The following is a 25398-nucleotide window of genomic DNA, read 5'->3' as shown; positions in this document are numbered from 1 at the left end:
CATCAAATGGCCCTGATGACCAGACAGTTTGTGGAATGGCTGCATTTTGGAGTAGGGGCAGTAGTCTCTAATTGAATTCCCCCCTTTGGATTCACAGAGAGGGACAATCCAAGAGGACCCGTAAGGTCTCATCCTAAAAAGTTCACAGGACAATTAGGAAGCACTTTAAAAGAGTGGTGAGTGATATACTCCCCTTGTGTGGGGAAAAGGGGGAGTGGAGGTATCCTGTGAGTGGGAGTGGTGACTCCATTTTATACCCACAGAGGGACCTTGGGAACAGAAGGTCCTGACCAATGCTGTAAGACGGAACAAGTAGCTCCGGCGTTCAATAAAAAGGGAACTAGAGACCCATTCACACAAAGAGAAAGGGTTGGGTTATCATCAATACAGTCAGTTATCTGAATCATGGCGGTGGAGTCATCCTCTGGGCCTCCCTTTAGTGATTGTTGGTGGGACCTACCTCCCCATTGAATAGGGTATCTGGGTGCATGTGTTGGTGTGGTGTTCAATCGTGGATCTAAATGTGTAATTGGGGATGTATTGATCTCTGGGGGTTGTCTGGTAAATGAATGAAGACCTTCTTGTCCACAAACAAAACATCTATAATTCTTTCTGTTTCCTCTATTTCCAACATTACTATATCCTTCTTCTTCCTACATGCTCAGATCTGATCTTTTTGCTAATAATATTTTTTAAAAAATGTGGGGGTTTGCCTTACTTTTCTTTGCAATCTGTCTTTCATTTGGAAGTTTTGCACACTTTATCTCCTTTTTGCATATTTTGTTATAATCTTTAAAGTTTTCAAAGGATGAAGGTGATCCTTCGTTTTTATATTTTTGGAATGCCCTTTTCTTGTTCCTTATGGCTTTTTTAACATCACCCACATAGGTTTTAATTTTAGCCTCTTAAACCTATTACCCATTGGAATATATTTTTCAGTGTGCTTTTGTAGAACAGATTCCAAACATTCCTATTTCTGTTCTGTGGTCCAAGTCACAGAAAGCCGCCCTTAATAATGGAAAATTTGCTCTCTTAAAATTAAATGTTTTATCTTTCCTGTTTTGGGGTCCAGCAGAGTATTCTTTCTAGTTGGGGCTTCTATAAAGTGTACCATGAAAACTATCTTGTATTAATTCACATATTTCCTCCCTTTTGCTGTTCCTGTAGTGTAATTACTTTAGTCAATGTCAGGGTAGTTGAAATCTCTCATGAAAAAACACTTCCATTTTTTGCTGCTTTTTCTATCTGTGCTAGTAGTTCATTCCCTATTTCTTCCTTAGCAATTGGGGGCCTATAGCAGACTCCAATAAATAATTGTGTGTTGTTCAACCCCACATTCAACTCCTCCCATTATGCCTCAACCTCATGGCTGGTTCCATTCGCAATTTCTTCTTTCACAATCACTTACAAATTACTTCTCACATACAGACACCCCCTACCCTTTCGTTTAACTCTGTCTTTACGAAAGAGAGTATAACCAGGAATTTTGACAGCTCAGTCACGTAAAGAACAAAGCCAGGATTCAGCAATGCCAACTCATAAGTCATAATGCTCTTCGCTCATGAAGGCTTCCAACTCCCCTATTTTGTTTGCTAGACTTCTAGCATTGGTGAACAGGCTCTTTAAACCATTGTTGCATTTACCAGCATTGTTTGCCAAATCGTTTTGTTTTTCAGTACAACTACTACTGCACAATCCAATGTTTGTAACATGGGGAGCTCTGTACATTTATCCATAACCCTCCCCCCAACTATCCCAAATCCACCCTCCACTAGTGCCTGACCCCTGAATAACCTTTCTGCCACCTTATTTAACTGTCCCACCCCGCTATGTCCTAGTTTAAATATCCCTCCACCATTCCCCTAAATCTTTCCCCTAGCACAGCAGACCCCCTTTCATTTAGGTGCAAACCATCTCTGGCATACAGGTTGTACCCCAATGAAAAGTCAGCCCAGTGCTCTATGAACCCCAACCCTTCCTTTTTGCACCAGGACTTAAGCCATGCGTTTAGCTGTCTAAGCTCCCTCTGCCTTTCCTGTGTTGTGCATGGCACAGGTATTATTCCAGAGAACATAACCTTGGAGATCCTTTCCTTCAACTTGAACTAAATACCACTTGTTTCACCAGCCAAGGGTGAGGTTGACAAGTTCCCCCTCCACTACACATAAAGTTGGGATTAATGAAGCAATTTGTTAGAGCTCTGAACAAGGAAAGTGATTGCTTTAAATACATTTGAAGATTGTTCCCTGGATTGAGTACTGAAAAATTAAAAGCAGGAATCTTTGATGGACCCCAGATTCGGAAACCGATAAATGATTCAAATTTGTCAAGTTACATGACTGATACTGTAACTTCTGCCTGGCACAGCTATGTCATGATTGTGAAGAATTTCTTGGGTAACCATAAAGTACAAAATTATGAAGAACTGGTACAAACTTGCTTTTAAACTTTCGATTTTAGTGAGGCACAAGGGGAGAGGTTCCATCAAGATATAAAGGTGATGGAAGAAATGTATCAGGGCAGATAGGATAGACACATGATGGTAGACTACTGCTGGAGCCTTCAACGTGATTGTCCTGATCATCAGCATAAAAGGAAATCATACAAACTTTAAATCTGTTAAAACAAGGGTGCATAAAAATACTGAAACCTTTAAGATAACTATACAGTAGCATATAATATATATATATATATATATATATATATATATATATATATATAAAAAAACATAATTATATATACAGGTTATCATTCGAAAATCCGGCTATCGATAATCTGGTTCTTTCAGTTTTCAGGATCAAATTTTCAATACAGGGACTGTAGTACACTTAGCTCTCACTCGGTATCTGTACAATTCTACCATCATTAGGTGCATGCGCAGTGCAGAGCCAGGAGGACGCCAAGGATCCAGCTTATTTATAGGCGGGTTCTCGGCGCCCTCCCTTCAAGCTATGACACCACTGGCCACCAGGGATCACTTTCGATATCTATCCTAGGTAAGTTTGTTTCCATTTATAACATACTTTTAGATTTCTGCCACAAATGTTTCCCTAGCCTTTAGGAATGTATTCCTGATCCAGGATTATCTGTGTTCAATTAATTTTCATTCTTTTATTCTTCAGGAAACCTCACTGTGACTTAGTGAACCCCTTCCAATCAGGTTCTATATGCTCAAACAACAGGTATGACTCACAAATAATTTTTACTTTATCCGCTAGTTACTTCCCTACAAGATTACTACCAGTTCTATGTTTTTCTTTTGATTTTGGACATACCAGGGATCTCACTATAATATAGTGATCCCCTTCTAACTAGGTTAATATGTGGGATATTTTATACTATCATCCTCATTACTAATTCACTTGTTTTTGATATTCCAGGTTTTCCCTCCTCCACTCAATTAGCTGCTTAGACCATTCTCTAACTTTGACTACTAAAACCATCTTGGTAAGATTTCAGTCATTTTCTTTCATTTTCATGACTTCAGACACTTTCCTAAATATTCATACCAACTACATAAATCATGATTAAACACTCCTCTAATTCAAACCACTACATTCTCTAAATATTTTTCAACTTTATCCTTTATAAGGTTAATCAACTGTTTTGATACTTTCTTCAATTTATTTATATAATATGTAGTGAGGTTCTCCAACTTTCTTGCAATATGTGATGAAATTTTATGGTTCTTGAATATCTTTTAGCAAACATTTGTTATAAGCATTATTTCTTATGTGCTTGTTGCTTGTTGGTTCTTTTAATCCCCTGAGGAAGCCCAGTGGGTGGAACACATTGGGACTGAGACCTCTCTCTTTCTTTTTCATTATTTATGAGTCACAGCATATGATTCCTAGGAAAACTATGTCTAGTCACTGGAATTTATTTGCACAATTGCTAACTGCATGAGTAACCACCTATCTGGCTGAGAGGTGGCCCAGTGTTTTGCAAAGGTTTACAATACAACTACTAAATACAAAAAAACATTTTTTTCCTGATTTTCTTTTTGTTGCCAAATATGCAGAACACCGTATAATGTTAGGTAAAGTAGAAGCTGGTGTAGAGATTTGCAAATAAGCAGCAGATAAGTAGAAGTGGAATGGATGAAGAAGTGTAGCTGCAGAGTGCATAATGCAAGATTGTAGATGTGGGAGTCTAGTTAGTGGAATATTAGAGAGGACAATATTGCAGTAGTCAAGGTGAGGGTTAAGTGTGTGTACCAGGTGTTTAGTGGTTTCTGAAGACAGGAAGGAGCATATTTTGGATATGTTGCATGGTTGTAGGTGACAGGATCTAGAGATGTTCTGGGAAATGAAGTAATATGCAGAGTAAAAGTTGACACCAAGTGAGGTGAGGTAAATAGTTGTTTTGTTAACAGGGAGATGTCAGGAGGAGATTTTGAAGCTGAGGTTAGGGGAAGTTGATAAGTTCGGTGTTATCAAGGTTTGGATTCATGTAACTGTCAACCATCCATAAGAAAGTAGCTAATAGGTAGCATGAGTGAATGAACAAGTAGCATATACAGAGAGAAGGGAACAGGTCCGGGAACACTGACATGGTAAGCAAACAGTAAGCATAACAAGAGCTTGGTCATACATAGTGATTTGCTCTAAAAGTTTTTTAGAGTGGAGAATAGAAGTCATTTTATTCTGTGTGTAAATTGCAGCTTAATATTTGAAAATATCTAAACAACAATCCTTGGAAGACATGTTAAAAGTCTTGCCTGTTAGATACAAATGTATAAATAAAACATTTTATTCATTTTTTTCCATGATAGAAAACAAAAAAATAAAAACAAGATAAATTATTCCAAAAGCAACAAATATATCAGCTGTCCTTGATAAAAGTTGTGTTTATTCTAAAGGCTATAAATACCTCATTCAAGTTGGGGCAGTAACATGTCTTCAAACTTGTGAAAATTGCATTGTGCTATTTTTGTCTGCACACACCCCTCCTGATTTTATTTGAATGTTATATTAGCAATATATGCAAACAGGTTATTTTCCTTAGGTTGTAGTAAGTGGCAGAACATTTTATAACCTGCTAAAAGTCAATGCAGCACAGCAGTTCAGTGTAGGTTTGTCTTTTCCTCTGTCTTTGTAGCTTTAAGTTTAACACAGATAATTTTTACAGCCACCCTTTGGGCTGAGGGATGTATCACTGAGCAATTTCCTCATGAATGTTATGCAGTGGGTTTGAATGCTGTTGATTGTGGTCAGTGAACATACAGGAGTAAGTGTTATACAGGACATGAATAATGAAAGAGTAATCACTTTTAGCTCCTATGATATAAGATTTTTTTTCATTACCTGGTTAACATGAGGGAACCCTCAAAATAAATTTCAGATCTTCAGGGAACCACTGCTATTGCTAGTACATCTACAGCTCACAGAATATTAGCTTGGTGATCAATAGGAAGAATGCCTTTTACTTTGCTGGCCAGTGGGAAGAATGCACCCTTACAGGTAGCCAAAAAGATCATTAGTGCAACTAAAACTGACCTAGGTGGAACAATTTTCTCATTGTTTAAGGAACCCCCAGGAACCTTGGGGGTTTAATGAAATGCTGGGTGAGAAACAGTGCTGTAAAATGTATGCTGCCTAAAGTGCACAGCTCATTTGGTATTAGATGCATGCCTTTTACAGACAGTATTAACATGGCATGCTTATCAGAATTCTTCATGTGAGCGTCTAGTTTTTACACTCTGGATAAGGGTAAGAGCCATTTCTTCCAACACTGTTTGCACTGCTGCAAAATGGTGAATCATTTTGTTTATCAAACACTCGTGAACATGGATCCATCCAACAATTTTCTCCACAAAGATGGTATACCAATCTGGAATGCTCATTTTCCCAATAGCTTCTCTCTCCAGTCAGCACACTTTATTGATACCACAATAAGCCTGTACTTAACCCACAGAAATGGCTTTTATGGATGTATTTTTTAACTGCTTAAAAACAAAACATATTTTTTATTTAAAATGACATTCTGATCTGACATTTAGGCCAAAGAATGACAGGCATACTAACTCTAAAAGTGTATGCCAGGGCACAAACAAAAACATATGCAGAACCTCTCTATAACTCTTGCATATTTTCTTATGTTTTATCCCATTAAAATTAATGAAAGTACAGAAAATATCAGTCTTGTTAAGTTGTCTGTTGCTGATAAAAGAATAAGAGAAGTTTGTTTGGGTTTACGTATACTTTAACATATTACAAGGCAGGACTATTTTTTTAGATTTTAACAAAGTGGTCTATTCAAATCTCCTCCAGGTTTTGTTTTATTGCAGGATGTGTCCCCAATAGAGAGATTGAGGTTCTCTATTTGTCCTGATCATTAGGGTCTTCGTGACAGAAAGTGTCACGAGTATATCCAATATTTTGATTTGCCACCAGAAAAGAAAGACAGGGTAAAAATTTTAGGAATACTTATTATTATGACAACTCTTTAAAGCTGAATTTCAGCCCTATGCTTTCTTTTACACGCCTGAAATTTACTGTATTACTGAAAGCATTTAGCCCCATGCACACAGTGACCACACAAAGAGCATTCAAAGCTGGTGTCTTGAGGCTGCCTTTTTTTTTTTCTGATGGACTACAAAGATTATCCAGTCCACTCCTGCCCAATTGTGCTGTCCTGTAAGTTCTTTAGTCTTAGCTTCATGTGCAGGCGTTTTCTCAGGTGGTCTGTGTTGGAGGGAGCGAACGAGCAAGCGAGCGAGGGAGGGAGTGTGCGAGCGAGCGAGAGAGAGAGAGAGAGAGAGAGAGTTTTGTAATCTGCACAATACCACAAAAATGAAGTGTTTGTATTTAAAAATTCATAACAGATTTTTTTACATTTAGAAGTTATTTTTAAACTTTGTAATTTTTTTTTGCAATTAGCAACACAAAATGAAGGACATTGTATCTAACAACAGCACAACAAGCATCTCTCAAGCACGAAATGCAGTAGAGCAGCTCAAGATGGAAGCTTGCATGGACAGAATAAAGGTATTTCCATTTTCTTTTTGAAGTAAAGAGTAATCTTCAATACAGAGGAGAAAAACAAACAAAAGTTAATAAGAGCATATACTAATTCAGTGATTTTCAACCACTGTGTTGCGGCACACTAGTGTGCCGTGAGAGATATTCAGGTGTACCGTGGGAAATTATCCAATTACTATTGTGGAGTGTCTGTGCTGTAGTGACTGGCAGAGTAATGTAATACTCTTCCGTGTCAGTGGGTGGCAGTGGGTAGCTTAATTGTCTTGTTTATTCTTAGAGACAAGATAATTAGCTACAGTGTCATTTTTTAACATTTTTGATTTGTGGTGTGCCACAGGATTTTTTTAATGTAAAAAATTACCTGTGGCTCAAAAGAGGTTGAAAAAAACTGTACTAATTTATTTTGTTTACTGATTTATTAAGAAATTCACACCTGTCCCTATTAGAAAGAAGGTCCCAGTTTTATGGTGTAGACAGTAACCCATAAATAAAGAGGAGGAAAAAAGACAGGGTATTCAAAGTGCATCAATATATTACAAATCAATAGTAGAATAAACATGTACAATATTACAAATCACATTTGTATACATGTAAATTCATCATAGATTGTTTCCCGCTGGCCAAAATGGAGTGGGAAGCGTAGGAGGCTAGACAATTGATTCATTTGTGAATAGAAACAAGGTATGGAAAAAGGTGAATGTCGTGTCTCGACGCGTTTTGCCTATACTAGCTTCCTCATGGGACTTGCGGACATCAGAGCGTAACTGGGTACAGAAAATAATTCATATTTTTGACTAAGTACACGTGCAAAATTATTATATTTCACAATACTGGTAATAGTGGTATTGTAGCAGGTTTGATAAACATTTCTGATATTATTACTAAAGTGCACATAATATTTGCTATAAGAATGTATTTGCCATCAACACTATAGTTATATATTTTTTATTTGCAAACTTCGAGTTGACTTGGGTCATTAATAACAATTTGAGAGCACGGTATAAAACTATACAATAAATACCATTACATATGTGATGCATATGATAGAATTTCTTATGATGTTGGTACATTATAGAGAATAAAAGGTAATGTAGTACTCACAGTTGAAAGCATGTGCAAAGCGTTCAAAAAAGAATCATTACCGCAAGTGATTGATGAGAGAACATCAATGGTGATGCTGAGAATTACAAAGGTCAACAAAAAATTAGTTTTGATAATTATCAGAAACCACAGAAAACTTTTCTAAATCAGTTTTTTGAGCAGATTTCAGATTTGTTTTCAGTTTTCCCTAACATGTACAATTCCTGAGTTATACGTACTACTATAGTTAACATTGTACGTGCATGTATTTTGCACTAAAACGTAAGCACCATTGAAGTGAATGTTAATACATCTTCAGTATGAAGTAAAATAAGGCACACTGTGGTATAGAACAGTGTCAGGTAGCATTGTTTCTTCAGAAATGCTTAGAGTATGATTTTTTTGTGTACCCTTTGTATGGATTGTTGCGGTACAGCATCCAGCAGTAGTCAGCCATCATACTTTTATTTCAGTTCTTCTTGTTCCTCACTCACTATACCAAGATTTTCCTGGAAGAATTCTGGATGTGAGTGCAAGAAATGTATTTTTAATGACATGCGACAACCCAGTTTATGGTATAAATCAAGCAGATTCTGAACTTCTTCCTTGTATGCAGGAGACCTATGTTTTCCCAGGAAATGTTCACACTTGAATGCATCCCAAGCTTCTAGCTCAGCTGCTGAGAATGTTTGAAAGCATCATCCTGCAAAACAGACTTGATCTGTGGCCCTATAAATATGCCTTCCTTTATTTTTGCAGTGCTTATGTTTAGAAACTTCTGAACAAGGTACTGAAAACCCATGGAGTTTGATTTTCCCATGGCCTTTACAAGTTTCTACATCAAGACTAACTTGATATGGAGGGGTATCAGAAATATTTTATTCGGATCAACCAGAGGCAGAAACCTGACACTGCTTGTTCAAAGCTTATAGGTATCTATTGGTAGCAAATCATGCTTGACATAATGGTCTCCCAAAATGATTGCTGCTATGGCCCTTTTAAAGCGTTGTCAATGTGTGGCGTCTGGAAGTTCCTTCTTAGGTGGAAGGAGTGTAATTCCGCCCTAACTAAATGCCCTTAATTGCTAGTAGAAGCCGTGCCTGTGCTGTGAGGTGCAGACATTGCTTCTGCCCTCACAGCTGCTCTCAGTTTCACTGAGACGAAACTGCGTGGAAGCAGGGGAATGTAATCCTGCAGAAGGACTGTGTACTGGCTTGAATGGGGAGTTGGTTATCCAAGGGGGGGGGTGTTACATGTTTAGGTATATCATATATATCATATCTGGTTCGAGGTATTGGGAGGAAAAGGCTACCATGATTGAGTAGGGTAATAAACAGCACAAAGGGCTAAAAATCGTAGTGGATGGATTTGACAGCAGTGTGCAAAGCAAAGTAATAAAAAAATGAATTATTAATTAAAGTAATATGTACCATATTCATACACATACATGATGGTTGATCCAAGTATTGAATTGCTACATAGCACAGTACAATGTAATATTACCTATTAGTGTTATGGTGTGTAGCAGAGAAAAGAACAAAATAAGAAAGGGTACTAGATATTGTAATATACAGTACATGATAAAGACATAACAACATTGGTACCATAAATTACGCTCAGAATTCCAAATATTGTATAAAGTCTTATAATGAAATAAAATAAAATAAAGCAGGTACTGTTTCATGATGTATGTGTTACAGGGCAAACGTACTGTATGTAAAATTATATATGTATTGTATAATAATGTAATATATATATTGTATTGTATTGTATTGTATTGTATATATAATGTAATATAATATGACATAATTGATACTCATATATGCTAGACCAGTGATTTTCAACCAGTGTGCCGTGACAGATCTTCAGGTGTGCTGTGGGAAATTAAGTTGGGTGGATCGTCATGGCTACGTGAGTTGATCGCGTAGCCCTGGCTCAGTTCTGGCTCCGCCCACTCATGTCAGCAAAGGTTGCCATAGTTTCTTGCTTGTAGTAGCACAGGACCTGTAGTGTGACAAAAGAATACAGAGGCTGCTCTCTCTCTCTCTCTCTACTCTCTCTCTCGTTGGATGAGTCATATTGCACCTTAGCTAGAACTTCTTTTTATGTATATTCTTATAAATTGAAGACATATACTTGTTTCTTTCCCTGTAACCAGTATCTTGATTACTAGTGGTTGTTAAAATTCTAACTTTCAGAGGATCTAAATATACACTTCTTATTTGTGGCTGCTACATGTCACTTGACAAATATTTGACAAAGGCTTTAAAGCTGCTTTATTTTTTTCTAGCATCTTTACCCAGATCAATATTTGGGTATAACATGTTACTGGGTACTGAAGAAACCATGCACCATTCCAGAATATAACTAAATGGAATAGAGATTTACATTCCATTAACAAACAAGAATGAAGAGTGCAAAAATATACCTACTAAAATATGTGTAATGCGCCTGGGCATACAAATCACAACCAACTCCAGGGTATACTTTCAACAAACTTTATTCCGAAATCGAAGTACAGGCTGAGGTCAAACACAATAGATCAATCCGATAAGCGAGGTACAAAAGAATGAGGCAGAAGGTGTAGTCAGGGAGAATGCGAATTCAGGGCGGGCAGAGTTCATGCAAAGTCAAAGATCAGACCAGGTCGCTGCTGGTAATAAGTACCAGCTGGAATGTTGTTGGGTGGAGGAAAGTTCTGCATTGTTATACGCCACCTTCGCAAGGGGAGATAGTCTGCCCATTCCTTCCTGGTGTCCAGACACAAAGCTCCCAAGGTATTGTTCCAATGACTGGTTGGTCCATTCGGTCTGGCCATTCGTCTCCGGGTGGAACCCCGATGAAAAAGAGAGCTCCATGCCCAGTTGGGCACAAAACTCCCTCCAGAACCGTGACATGAACTAAACCCCTCGGTCCGAAACTCTGGAGCCTCCGGAGCCCCCTGAAGATGGAATACATGGAAAACAAAAAAATCAGCCAATTCTTTGGCTGAGGGCATGCAATCTCTCCAGTTCCCCAGAGTACTGGAAGAGAACTGCTCCCACGCCAATCACCGAAACATCCACCTCCATGATAGACGGGAGAGTGGGAACTGGATGCACCAATATGGGTGCACAGCAGAAAGCCCTCTTCAGCGCTACGAAGGCTTCGCAAGCCTCCGAAGTCCACCTTGAGGAGTCCACCCCTTTCCTGTAAGGTTCATCAGAGGGTGGACAATAATGGAGAAGTTCCGGATGAACGTCCTGTAAAAATTTGCGAAATGCTGAAGACCCTTGAGGTCAGTGGGTTGCGGCCACTCCAGTACTGCTGAGACCTTGGTTGGACCTATGGCCAACCCGTGATCCGACAAAATATACCCCAATAAAGCAACCTCACGTACCTCAAAGGAGCACTTCTGCAATTTCGCATAGAGGCAGTTCTACCAGAGATTCTGAAGGACCTAGCGCACCTGGGTTCTGTGGATGAGAAGATCAGGTGAATAGACTAAAATGTCATCAAGGTAAACTATCACAAACTTCCCCAGAAATTCCCGGAATACATCTTTTACAAACTCCTGGAAGACCGCCGGGGCAGTACACAGACCAAAGGGCATCAGGTATTCAAAGTGCCTATCCCTGGTGTTAAAGGCGGTCTTCCACTCATCGCCCTTCCAAATTCGGATATGATTGTAGGCCCCCTTCAAATCAAGCTTAGTGAAGAACCGAAGCCTTTTTTAGGTTCTCCTGGATGTACTTTTTCTGGGCCTTTATTTCTGGCCTGGCCAGATTAAAGAAATGACCCCTAGGGGGCATGGTTCAATGGAATTAATTCAATGGGGCAATCATAGGACAGATGAGGTGGGAGTTTGTCAGCTGCCCAAGGGCAAAAGACATCAGAATACTCCCGGTAAGGCTCCGGCAACTTTTCTGCCACCTGGAGGGACCGTACTGGCATTACTTGTGTGAGGCAGTTAGCCTGACATTTGATTCCCCACTAGACAATCTCACCCGATTCCCAGTTATTCACAAAGTTATGGGATTTTAACCAAGGGAGGCCTAATACCAAGAGGGTTTTAACTATCCTGATAACAATCAGACGGATCATTTACTTATGGGAGGCCCCCCCATTTTAAGTGCACTTCTGGGGTAAAAGGAGTAGTAAGTCCCTGTTAAAGGGGGTGCCATCGATGGCGGCCAAGGATAATTCAGGGCCAAGAGGGGGGACAGGTACCCCCAGGTCAGAAGCGAGATCCTGCTCTTGGAGGTTACTGCTCCAGAATCAAGGAAGGCCAAGACCTGCTGAGTCTTTCCGTCCTGGTGGGAGCCTCTAATGCAAGCTCCTGTAGGCCTTGCTGGATCTCCTCTATTAGGGCTTGGAGCCCCCCTACCTCTGCCCCATGCTCCAGCGGCGATCGGACGATGTGGTCGGGGGTTTGGCCGGGAGGGAAATTTAAAAGTAGATTACCGAGTAATCTGCTTTTAAATGCCGCCTTGCCACGCCGCTGCTCGCATCCGCAGTTAGATGCGATGCACCATGCAGAATTTCTATACTACATCTAATACATCTAACTGCGGATGCCATCACCAATAGTAAATTCCGGGGGTGATGCCAGCTTCGATTTCCTTCTTGCATCACCCCCGGAATTTACTATAGTTGCTCGCATCACCCGGAGAAGGTGATGCTCGCAGCCTCCGGGTGATGTGAGCAGCTTTGTTGGTGGTTTCAGTGGAGTGAGCGGGGCGGGGACATCCCCACCGCATCGCCCAGGAAGATGTGACATCTTCCGGGTGATGCGGTGGAGTGATGGATTGTGGGGGTGGGAAATTAAAGAGCAGGTTACTATGTAATCTGCTTTTAATTTTAATTTTTTTTACAGTAAAAAACACATAAAAACACAAAATAAAAGTATAAAAACACATTTTAGTGCACCAAGCATCATTGCCCAGTGCTGATTTACATTTTGCCCACTATTACCCCTGACCTTGATCTGACCTTTTCATGACTTATAAATCACTTTCTGAATGTATCATTTCATCACTTTGTCTTTGACCTTGATTGTTCCTGACTGATTGCTGGAGACCACATGGCATCCAAAAGGCATCTCGCTGGCGCAAGCGCTGTTTTGGAGGAATTTGAAAGCAGCAATAGCGATTTGGAGTCCCTTGTGGAATTTAGCGATAGTGATTCACCAGGAAATTTGTCATCAGACAGCGAAAGTGAACTGAGCGACAATTCTGAACCTAAGGTCAGTGCTGTGCGCACATGGTGTCCTATTGACCTTGATGCGGACCAAGCAGCACCGCCAAGATTTCCATTTACTGGCGCACCTGGGATGAAAAATGAGGATGAATTTGATGTCCCCTGGCATACCTGAAGTTGTTTTTGACTGATAAAGATATCGAAAAAATTGTTGCAGAGACAAACAGGTAAGCTGCTCTTGTGTTTGCTAACTTTTTGAATTTTTTTGCTAATTTTTTTTTTTGTGCAAAGATATATGCTGCTCTGTTTTTGCTAACATATTACTTGCAACCTTCACACTATAAAAGATAACTTTTTTTTTTTGTTTTATGCAGGTACGCTGGACAACAACGAGGTGCTCCACACCTGAGGTTTGCAAGAAGAAGAAAGTGGGAACCTGTGACCAAGTATGACATTTGGCTGTTTTTGGGCTTGGTGATCCTGCAGGGAGTTGTGGGCAAACCCATGCAGAAGTGGTACTGGTCCAAGAATAAAATGATTGCCACTCCATTCTTTGGCACAGTCATGCCAGAATACCCTCATCATGAAGTACCTGCACTTCGCAAACAATGAAGAATTTGATGAGACTACCCATCCTGCACCAAAACTGAGGAAAATTTGAGAAGTGTCTCAGATAATTCTACAAAATTTCCAGCAAACCTATGTGCCAGAAAGAGATGTCAGCATTGACGATGGCTAATGGCTAAAGTCTAATGGCTTACAAGGGGAGGCTCAGCTGGGTGCAGTACATTGCGTCAAAGAGGGCATGATTTGGCGTGAAAACGTATATGCTGTGCGAATCCTGATCTGGCTACATCTGGAATACAGTACTGTATACTGGAAAAGGGACACAGTTCAACCCCAGACACAGCCATTATGAATTGGCAACATCTTCAGTGCTATCCCTCATTGAGCCATTGCTAGATCAGGGCTATTGTGTCACAATTGACAATTTCTACTCCTCTCCTGAGCTTTATGAGTTATTTCTGCAACATAGAACAGATGAATATGGAACCGTTAGGGCTAACCGGCGCAACCTGCCATCACTGTTTGCAAAAGGGAAGCTGAAGACAGGAGAAATTGTTGCCTGGCAGAAAGGCAAGATAATGGCCCTGAGATGGTGTGACAAGAATGATGTGTGCCTGATGAGTACTGTCCATGATGCCTCCACCGTTCTGGTACACACAAAATGTGGGAAAGAAGTGATAAAGCCACAGGTGGTGATTGACTACAACAACACAATGGGAGGTGTCGACAGAGCTGACCAAGCACAAAGGAAGTACTACGAAAAGATTTTCAGGCATCTTGTTGAGCAGTGCCTACATTCTGTACCAAAAAAATAGTCATAGGCCTGTAAATCATTCAGACTTAATTTTGCAAGTTTCCGAATCCATAGTCAAGAACCACCAAACACCATCAGTGGCTATGAATAGACCTGGACATCGTGCTTCCACCGTTGTCAACCCAGAACGCCTGACTGGTCGTCACTTCATTGCATACATTCCACTAACCCAGAATAAGGCATCACCTACAAGGATGTGCGTGGTTTGCTGTTCAAAGACGTTCGATGACAGAGGAAGAAAGAAATGCAAAGAAACCAGGTTCTACTGTCCTGACTGTGATGTTGGACTTTGTGCAGCACCCTGCTTCAAAATCTACCACACCCGGGATGTCTACTAAAAATGTAAATTTTTTTTCCCTAAAATCTGCATTTAATTCATATTATTATTTATCAATATTATTGCACCCTTGTTTGGAAAATTTTAGTGAGAAAAGAAATATTTTTTTTTTGATAAATTACAATTTTGTGGTCTACTTTTTCATTATTTTTTATAATTATGATTTATAATTATGTGTTATATTAAAATTTAAGATTAAAATATAATAAATAAATATAATTAATATACCCAAGAGTTAATCCTAAGAATTACAGGCCCACAATATAAACTAAAATTTCTATGCAAAAAAAATAGGATCGCTTTTTGCATCAAAAAACTGACAGAATTAGAATGCTAGGGGGTTAAAGGCAGTAAATATATATATATATATATATATATATATATACACACACACATATACATACCAGTAAGATTGAAAATTTTTTAATATAATAATTTAAAAGAAACGATAACACAACAAATGTTTTGCAAACAACATATTGTTATGTCACAAATACAATTTGTGACAGTTTATGCAAATATTAATGGGATTAAATTTGAAGTGTACAAAGACACAATAGAGATAACACAAAGACTTGCAAGTAAAATTTAAAGATTATACTATTTAATAATAAAGACAGATAGATAAAACAATGCAATAGAGTAATAGAGTACAGTAACATAGATTTAGATAAAACAAAAATACTTAGCTGCGGAAGTGAGTTGCATTCATCCAAGGAGTCCCCCAAATTAATGGCTTGGCAGATGATCAAATAACATGTTGCATCCAGTTAGTTCTGGTCAAGATTGGTTAATTAGGTATGGCACTGTGTTTTTAACTACCCAAGACATAAGACAATGGCCAGTGTTTGATCAGTACTAACCAATGTTCATCCCTTAAACCAGTATTTTACCTTATAGGGATACCAGATATAGGATATGTTGCATTTGTTTAGGATGACCTCATATATGGTATACATATACCAGTATATACTGGTAAAGCATAATTGTTGATGAGACATAATTGATAATAAATAAACTTGTGCTAACCCAACACATATGCATGAATTATCTTCATGAATTATATTAATAATTATAAGAAAATACTATTCTCCCTTATCCCCTTCCCCCGTATTACTCCTGAACTCCACTTCATTACCCCATATTAACCTACTTAATATCTATAATTCTCATCATCGGAATTGATGTTTTCTCGTCAGTCACTTGCGGAACTGATTCCTTTTTGAACTCTTTGCACATGCTTTCAACTGTGAGTACTACATTACCTTTATTCTTTATTATGTACCATCATCATAAGAAATTCTGTCATAATTATCACATAAACCGTCTATGTAATGGTATTTATTGTATAGTTTTAAAACATGCTCTCAAATTGTTAATAATGACCCAAGTCAACTCATAGTTTGCGTATAAAATGTATACAAAATATATTGTTGATGGCAAATACATTCTTATAGCAAATATTATGTGCACTTTAGTAAACATAAGTAAAAATATTAGAACTGGTTATCAAACCTGCTACAATACCACTATTACCAGTATTGTGAAATATTTATTTTGCACATGTACTTAGTCAAAAATATGAATTATGTCCGCAAGTCCCCTGAGAAAGCCAGTATAGGCGAAACGTGTCGGGTCACGACATTCACCTTTCTTCCATACCTTGTTTCTATTTACAAAGGAATCAATTGTCTAGCCTCCTACACTTCCCACTACATTTTGGCCAGTGGGAAACAATTTATGATGAATTTACATGTATTCAGTTGTGAAATGTAACATTGTACATGTTCAATCTACTATTGATTTCTAATATATTGCTGCACTTTGAATACGCTGTCCTTTTTCCTGGTCTTTATTTATTTGTTACCATATACTTACCAGGGTATGCAGGACACTATACATTGGAGGAGGTGAATTGGTGTATTACACTTTATATACACTTCAGTAGCCAGTAACCCACCAGTATGTTTTAGATTGTGGCAGGAAACTGGATCGCCTACCCAAATACAGCAGTTTATTTTTGAAAAAATCTTTTTAACTGATGTTTTAGTAGGTGTCAAACAAGAACCCCAAAAACAAAAAGGTATGATTGTTAAGCACTATACAATTCTCCTTCATGATTTATTAATCTGTCCTCACTATACATTACCCTGTTGCCTGTTTGCAGTCTAACATGCAACTAAACCTTCCTGTTCACTGAAAAGCAATAGTGCTTGTTGATCTCCTAATAATTTATTGTAGAAATGGGGTGGAAAAAACTTGGAATAAAAATTAAGAAGACTTTCAATTTATAGACTTTAGCATTAGATAATGAATTTAACACATTATATGTGGGATGGATGCAGGACAGACATGCTAAACAAACAATAATAATCACTGTCAATGCTATATTATACCTTCCAAATGCTGCAGACTACTGACATATTAATGAATACAGTAACAAAAGGGTCAATTCACCTGTCACCTTCTCATAAAACAGAAGGAGATACAACATCTGATTGTGTATCTGTAGGAAATCAAAGTGTTCCTTACTTTAAATACCAACATTAGGTGTTGTTTTTAATTATAAAATAAAGTGTTTATACACATTATAAAAACTCGTAAAAACATCAGTTTATAAACTTGCAAATGCTCACAAAATAACAAAATGCTTTGTTCTTTTTTCTTTAAGCTTTACTGCCATTTTATTTCCAAACACTAAACTGCAGGTGCAAGTGTCATGAAGTCATGGAGGGGGGGGGGGGGTCATTTTTGACATTGAATTTAAAATGTACATTATAAAATTAAAAGCTTAAAAGTTGACATCCATATTTATGTTTTTTCACATTCTGATTTCACATTCTGATTTTTCACAGATTCAAATTTTATTTATTTTCTGCTAGAAATTTTCACATGTTCTGTGAGGCTGTAAAGTTTCTGGTATTCACTCTGGATTCCTTCAGTTGTATTATAGGTGATTTCCCAAAACAACCTAAAATTGCTTTCTGCAATTTAATAGTAGTAATATGCACAGGATCATTGGTATAAAGATAAAATTTTATATATATATTCTAGTTCGCTGGAAGAGAGAAATTAGCATGTTCACTTCTTTGGTAGGCCATGACTCTTACTGTCCATTTCAGCGCTATAGCCCCCATCATTCAGCATTTGAAAATTCCAAAAGTGTTGGATACCTGTAACTTCCACTCCATGCTGTATTTACATCACAGACAGAAGCTGCAGTGCCAGAGACCCAGACTGCTGTATTTACTTTTAAGGTTTATGGATAGCCCAAACTTTTTTTTTTTAGTTTTGAATATAGATAGGAAAGGTTACCACCCTTATTAGTTTATTCTTCGGTATAATACAAGGGAAATTCTTCACTGTAAGTTACACAGTAGGTTAGGTTGAAAAAAGACATAAGTCCATCAAGTTCAACCACTAGGGAAATAAACATATCCCAGATATAAAACCCTATAAGACCTCGTTGGTCTAGAGGAAGGCAAAAAAAAACCCTGGTACAACTTGTTTCAACAGGGGAAAAAATTCCTTCCTGATTCCATGAGGCAATGGGAAGTTCCCTGGATCAACAGTCACTGTTATTTTTACTTTAAAGCCTTAATACCCAGTTATATTCTGTGCTTCAAGAAAAACAATCTTAAAGCAATCTATAGTAGTTGCTGAAACTACTTCCTGAGGGAGCTGATTCCACATTTTCACAGACCTTACAGTGAAGAATCCCTTCCCTATCCGGAGCTTAAACTTCTTTTCCTCCAGACGCAAAGAGTGCCCTCTTGTTCTTTGTAATGATCTCAAAGTGAATAATGAGGAAGAGAGTTCTCTATATGGACCGTTCATATATTTACACAGGGTGATCATATCCCCCTTAAACGTCTCTTCTCAAGGGAGAATAGATTCAGTTCAGCTAATCTCTCCTCATAGCTGAGCTCCTCCATTCTTTTATTAGTTTAGTTGCCCTTCTCTGCACTCTCTCCAATTCCACAATGTCCTTTTTGTGAACTGGTGACCAAAACTGGACTGCATATTCCAGATGTGGTCAGACCAATGGTACAGGGGCAGGATTATGTCTCCATCTCTGCAGTCTATTCCTCTTTTAATACAATAAAGTACTTTGCTAGCTTTAGATATTTCAGCTTGGCATTTCATGCTGTTAATAAGTCTATGATCTACCAGAACCCCCAGATCTTTTTCCATTTCTGACTCCCCCAAATGTATTCCGCGTAGAGAGTATGAAGCATGCATGTTGTTAGCTCCCAAGTGCATAATTTTACATTTACCTATATTAAATGCCATTTGCCACTTGGCTGCCCAATCAAACAGTACATCTAGGTCTGCTTGTAGATTATAGACATCCTGTATGGACTTAATTCCATTACATAGTTTGGTGTCATCTGCAAACACAGAAATGGTACTTTTAATCTTTTAATCCCAAACTCAATATAATTTATGAAGATGTTAAACAGTAAAGGTCCCAACACTGAACCCTGGGGTACACCACCAATAATCTTAGACTAATCAGAGTATGAATCAATAATTACAAATCTCTGGATGCGATCTTTAAGCCAGTTCTCTATCCATTTACAGATTGACTTTTTTGAACCTATCGACCCTAACTAACCCATCTGTGGGGTACAGCGTCAAATGCTTTAGCAAAGTCCAAGTACACTATATCAACTGCTATTCCACTGTCTACCTGTTTACTTACTTCCTCATAAAAAGAGAGTAAATTTGTTTGACAACTTCTGTCTTTCTTGAAGCCATGCTGACTATCACTTATTATATTATTTTCTAGCAGAAACTCCTCTATGTGGCTCTTTATCAAACTCTCTAAGACCTCTTCAACTATGGACGTTAAACTAACGGGTCTGTAGTTACCTGGTAATGACTTTGCACCCTTTTTGAAGATAGGAACCACATTGGCCTTACACCAGTCCATTGATACCTTGCCAAGTGACTTTAGGGGCCTACATGCTCAGATCTAAACTTTTTGCTATTAATATATTTGAAAAATTTTGGGGGGTTTGCCTTACTTTCCTTTCGCAATCAGTCTTTCATTTTGAAGTTTTGCACATTTTATCTCCTTTTTACATCTTTTGTTATATTCTTTATAGGTTTCAAATGATGAAGGTGATCCTTCATTTTTATATTTTTGAAATGCCCTTTTCTTGTTCCTTATGGCTTTTTTAACATCAGCTGTAAGCCACATAGGATTTAATTTTAGCCTCTTGAACTTATTACCCATTGGAATATATTTTTCAGTTTGCTTTTGTAGAACAGACTTGAAACATTCCCATTTCTGTTCTGTGTTCTTTGAGGACAATATTGTCTCCCAGTTCAAGTCACAGAGTGCCACCCCTAATAATGGAAAATTTGCTGTCTTAAAATTAAATGTTTTTATCTTTCCTGTTTTTGCTTCCTGTTACAGTTAACATTAAATGAAAACATATTATGGTCACTGCTACCCAGATTATTTTTTATTTGCACATTTGTTATAAGCTTCTGCATTGTTAGAAAGAACTAGGTCCAGCAAAGTATAATTTCTAGTTGGGGCTTCTATAAACTATACCATACATTTATCTTGTAATAAATTCACATATTTCCTCCCTTTTGCTGTTCCTGTAGTGCCATTACTCCAGTCAATGTCAGGGTAGTTGAAATCTCCATGATTAAAACACTTCCATATTTGGCTGCTTTTTCTATCTGTGCTAGTAGTTGATTTTCTATTTCTTCCTTAGCACTGGGGGGCCTATAGCAGACTCCAATCATTAATTGTGTGTTATTCAACCCCACATTTAACTCCACCCATAATACCTCAACCTCATCGCTTGTTCCCTCCGCAATTTTTTCTTTCACATTCACTTTCAGATCACTTCTCACATACAGACAGACACCACTACCCTTTTGTTTGACTCTGTCTTACTCTGACCCTTACTTACTTTGACTCTGTCTGTAAGGTCTGTGAAAATGTAAAATAGACTCCCTCAGGAAGTGGTTTTAGCTAGTACTATAGATTGCTTTAGGAAAAAGCTGGATGCTTTTCAAGAAGCACAGAATATTGCTGGGTATTAAAGTTTTAAAGTTAAAGTTTTAAAATTATATACATTTTCCATTTATCTTTTAGAAAGCGTCCTTACAGGGACATAAATGAACCCTTGTAATTGTTTTTGTGGTTTTAAAATGCTAGGAGTGGATCCCAAACAATTATTTACCTAATTAAAATTTTTAATAAATATTTGGTAATTGAAATACTTTTTAAATACTTAAAACAAAACCCAAAATAAATATTGAATAAAAAAACCAAAATACCTAACAAAAAAAAAAAATGGAATCAGGGAGGTAGGAATAAACTTTAACCCCTAGATTATGTGTTCAAAGATTCAACCTGATGGTAAATTTTAAGACCACACTTAATAAAGTCTTATAACCCTAGTCATTTTCTAGAAATCAAGGTTTCCACAAGTTCAAACTATTGAAATCTCCAATGAGACAGTATCAGTCCAAGAAGATTATCCTAAATTGTTTTAGATCAATTTCTAGCAACTAAAAACCTAAAAAATAATGGGCATCTGTTTATCTATGGGGACACTTTGTAAATAATAGGGGTGCTGATGAGTGTATAAGCAATTCCCCACTTAGTCACTGCTGGGACATGGGTTCTATTGAAAGATTTCCTCAATAATACTTTATTGAATAGTAAATGTAGTGTTTTCTTTCTACGTGGGGTACCTCTTTGGTCAACCAATCAAGTGCAAGCAAAAATGTGTTTTTTTATTTACCTCCGACGTGATTAGGTTTATTGAATTTTCATTCAGCTTCATTTTATCTACTAAGGCTGCATATACATGTAAAAATTCTTTAGAGCTGGAAATGATATTTCACAATCCTTTCCAATGACAGATCAATGAAGGAGCACTGTACACATCACTCCCATTTTATTCCATAAAAAAGGGGGGTGGGAGGACAAGCAAGTGGTACCCCACAGTACTCTCCCCCCTTATCTTGTAAAGCAGTGTTTCCCCATCAATCGTTCATGGATCCATCCTGACAGGTTCATTAACAATATCAAGTAACCACTTTACACATGTCAGATTCTCGCCTAAGATGACCACGCCTGTTTGTCCTGGGCGATAATCATCTGACATGTGTACATACAGTACCCTAAGCTAAGTGAAAATATACTTTCTAAACTAAAAAATGTTTCTATACCTTTAGTAAATAAACCCCATGTTTATTGTTTTCAAATATGAGACACTGTGTACTTGCCGTTTGTATGCCCTTAACATGTTTTGTGTGAGATTTTCTTTACTGGCCAAAACCATTGGTAGGCAAAGTGGCCATATAGGCATCTATAAGTGCAAAAAGATTGCAAGGTCCTCTGGGGTTAGATACCTAAGTAGTTGGTATAACTCTGTAACGTAACACTTAATATGAATGTGTGCCATTTTATAATAAAGTACACCTAACTGCCTACACAGAAAACATAAAACACTTAAAAAGAATGAGTCACAATTGGGCCTATGAGAGAAAATGAACATTTAGTCTTTTAACAGTGATGGCGTTATATTAACTTCTTTATTTAATTGTACTATGTTTCTTGTGCCTTGTTACTTGGCATAACTCAAAGTAACCCAAGGCCCTGTCATGGTTTATAAGGAAGATGGAGTTTACAACATACTTGCTTAATTTCAATAGTATTTTATTATTAAAGGCAAAACCAGTACAAAAATCAAACATGAAACCAAAAATCAAACAGTCAAGGTGACTATTAGAGGCAAATGGTTCCACGGGTATGGGTCGAGCACTGAAAAGCTAAATTCAAGGCGTACCTAGAGGGTGTAAAACCCAATAACACAACTTCAAAAGCTATATATATATACTCTATAATACTATATATTTTAAAAGAAAAGACCAATAACACCTAAAAAGCAAGTTCAGAGAAATGCCCAGAGGTATGTATAAGAGCAAAAAATACTCAGAAAAAATGTAAAAAAAAAACTTTACAAAAAAAATGTAAAAAAAAGGTTTTGGTTTTTTTTCACATTTGGAGAAAAACTCTTCTGTCCATGCCCAAGATCAGACATGAGCAGAAGAATCATCCTGAAGCCTCCTGGGATATGTGACATACATATCCTAAGAGGCTGCAGGTTTCTCCATTCTAGACAGTTACCTGAGCTTTCAGTAATAGGCAGCTAAAAGCTGCCTAAAAAGCTTTCTACACGGTGAATCTTTCTCCGTACCTTTCACCTACATCCTTCTCACCATCCCCCCTACCCTTTGCTTTTTCTTTGTCTTGTTCTTAACTTGAAATTATCTCTACTATATGTCCGCAATTGTTTTCACTGGTCATGGTTACTTCCTTTTTGTATTGTTTTGGTTATATTGATGTTTATAGAGTTAACCCGAACTAGATGGTTGCACTGTTGTTTATTCTTTATGCTTTTCCTATTTTTGTATGATGCCTACTGCTGTAACAGTTTTATGCCTTTTTTTCATATATGACTTCTCAATAAAACAAATTGAACCATAACAAGAGCGAGATCACGGACGGCTTTGAACAATTTTGCATTTAACTACTACGTGTAGTTCTTAGGGCCTGGTAGGTGCCCATTAAGTCCAGTAAAGTTCTAGTTAAATAAGGTCATTCGCATACATGTACCAAGTTTACCCAATGCATTTTTCGCCCACCATGGGCTTCCTCAGAGGTATTGGCACACTTGTAAGGACATATAGTAGAAATAATTTCAAGTTAAGAACAAGACAAAGAAAAAGCAAAGGGTAGGGGGGGATGGGGAGAAAGGTGTAGGTGAAAGGTATGAAGAAAGATTCACCGTGTAATTTGAAGATAAATAGTACGGTTAACATAGCAAGTTTAACAAGTAATAAATACAGAAAAAATTAAAAAAAATACTCATAATAAAATAGGGATAATAAAGAAAGCTGTCAACTCACATATTCCTCGATGACGTGTATGTGCTGGTGCACCCCATTAATTTTATGGGGTAGAGGATAGTAATTTTTTGGCAGTTGCCTGTGTCAGGTAATATTTGATAAATATAATGCACATAAGTGATAGTTGGTAATAAGTCAATTACTGTATTAACATTATTAAGGGTGCTAATATGGAAATATATGGTAAGATAATTGTGGCAAGAGAAACTCTCAGATAGTATTTTTTTTTTACTAAGGGCTTCTTATATGGAAATAGTAAAAATGGAGTAACTAGAAAGAGGATACTAATGTTTGAAAATGCAAATGTATTTGTAACTTATTTATTCTCATGCATGATTTTTACTTACTGTACTTTTGTACTATTGGATATTCAGATTATTTCCATTACTTTACCTTGAAAGGTAAATACCTCTGGGGAAGCCTGTAGTGGGTGAAACATTTCGGGTAAACCTGCTACATGTTTGCGAATGAGCTTATTTACCTAGAACTTTACTGGACTATATGGGCTTCTTCCAGGCCTTACGAACTACAAGTAGTAGTTAGATGCAAAATTGTCTAGAGCCAATCTGTGATCTCACTCTTGTTAATGATATTACCGCGCTGATTGTCTTTGTGCTATTGTTCACACCCAAAGTAAATGTTCATATTGTGTAAAAAAAAAACTCTTTCTGTTTATTTCTATATTTATCGTTCTGGGGTTTGCCAACTTATATGATGTATCTATTTATGAACACCATCTGTTTCTACTCCGTAGGGTAATCTAATAATCTTTGTGAATTAATTTTACATGGTTTTATTACATAGGATTATACCTTAACACTAACCCTGGTATAATTGTACTACCAATAGAAAACAAACACCACTCTAACATCCCATTAAAACTTCCTCCCATATGCCTGTACATGGCAAATACCTTCTTCTCAGTACCAGCATCATATACAGTGGAGAAGCCAGCACTCTGGAGTCTCCTGCAAAATAACACACAAGAAACTGAACCTGCTTACATGTTTCAGCCTAGTCATGCCCTAGTCATAACTATGACCAATACCTGATCTCATATTGGCTTCTACACTGTATATATCATCACCAGTTGTGGTAAGTACAAATAACTACAGAGCTGACTAGATAAAATGTGTTATGCATGTTTGCAAATTGAAATCTGAAAATTAAAAGGGAAGAACGGAATGGTATAAAAAAAAACATCAGAATAATATAAAAAAAGGAATACAAATACGAGTTTGTGTGCCCGGCTGGTATTGCAGAATGGTGTGATCCACTTACAGTACATAAAATTTCTCCACAACAAAAAAGAAACAGGTTTGTAAACTGTGCCTATGATCTGAGAAAAGTTGGAAGTGCCTTGTGATATTACAGCCAGTGTATTTTTGAATGTGGGCCACCAATGGCATTCCACTTATTTCTCTTATGATGAGTATGCTTTGAAGATTTTATAACAGGATCAATTATTATTATTATTATTATTATTATTA

At 37.5% G+C, this 25398-nt stretch overlaps 1 protein-coding gene across 5 annotated transcripts in view; it reads left to right on the top strand.

The window, feature by feature from the left end:
* GNG4 (G protein subunit gamma 4) overlaps positions 1 to 25398 on the top strand; it is a 62731-nt gene that overhangs the window by 32365 nt on the left and 4968 nt on the right. For all 5 annotated transcript variants that reach the window (XM_072409080.1, XM_072409078.1, XM_072409077.1 and 2 more), the window contains 3 exons: positions 3123 to 3182; positions 3381 to 3447; positions 6882 to 6989. In XM_072409080.1, coding sequence (XP_072265181.1) covers positions 6891 to 6989 — 99 coding nt within the window. In that variant the 5' untranslated portion in view covers positions 3123 to 3182; positions 3381 to 3447; positions 6882 to 6890. The remainder of the gene's footprint in view (positions 1 to 3122; positions 3183 to 3380; positions 3448 to 6881; positions 6990 to 25398) is intronic.

This window comes from Pyxicephalus adspersus, chromosome 4 (assembly GCF_032062135.1).
Source record: "Pyxicephalus adspersus chromosome 4, UCB_Pads_2.0, whole genome shotgun sequence".
Classification (NCBI taxonomy): Eukaryota; Metazoa; Chordata; class Amphibia; order Anura; family Pyxicephalidae; genus Pyxicephalus; species Pyxicephalus adspersus.
This window is presented reverse-complemented; position numbering and strand designations above follow the sequence as displayed.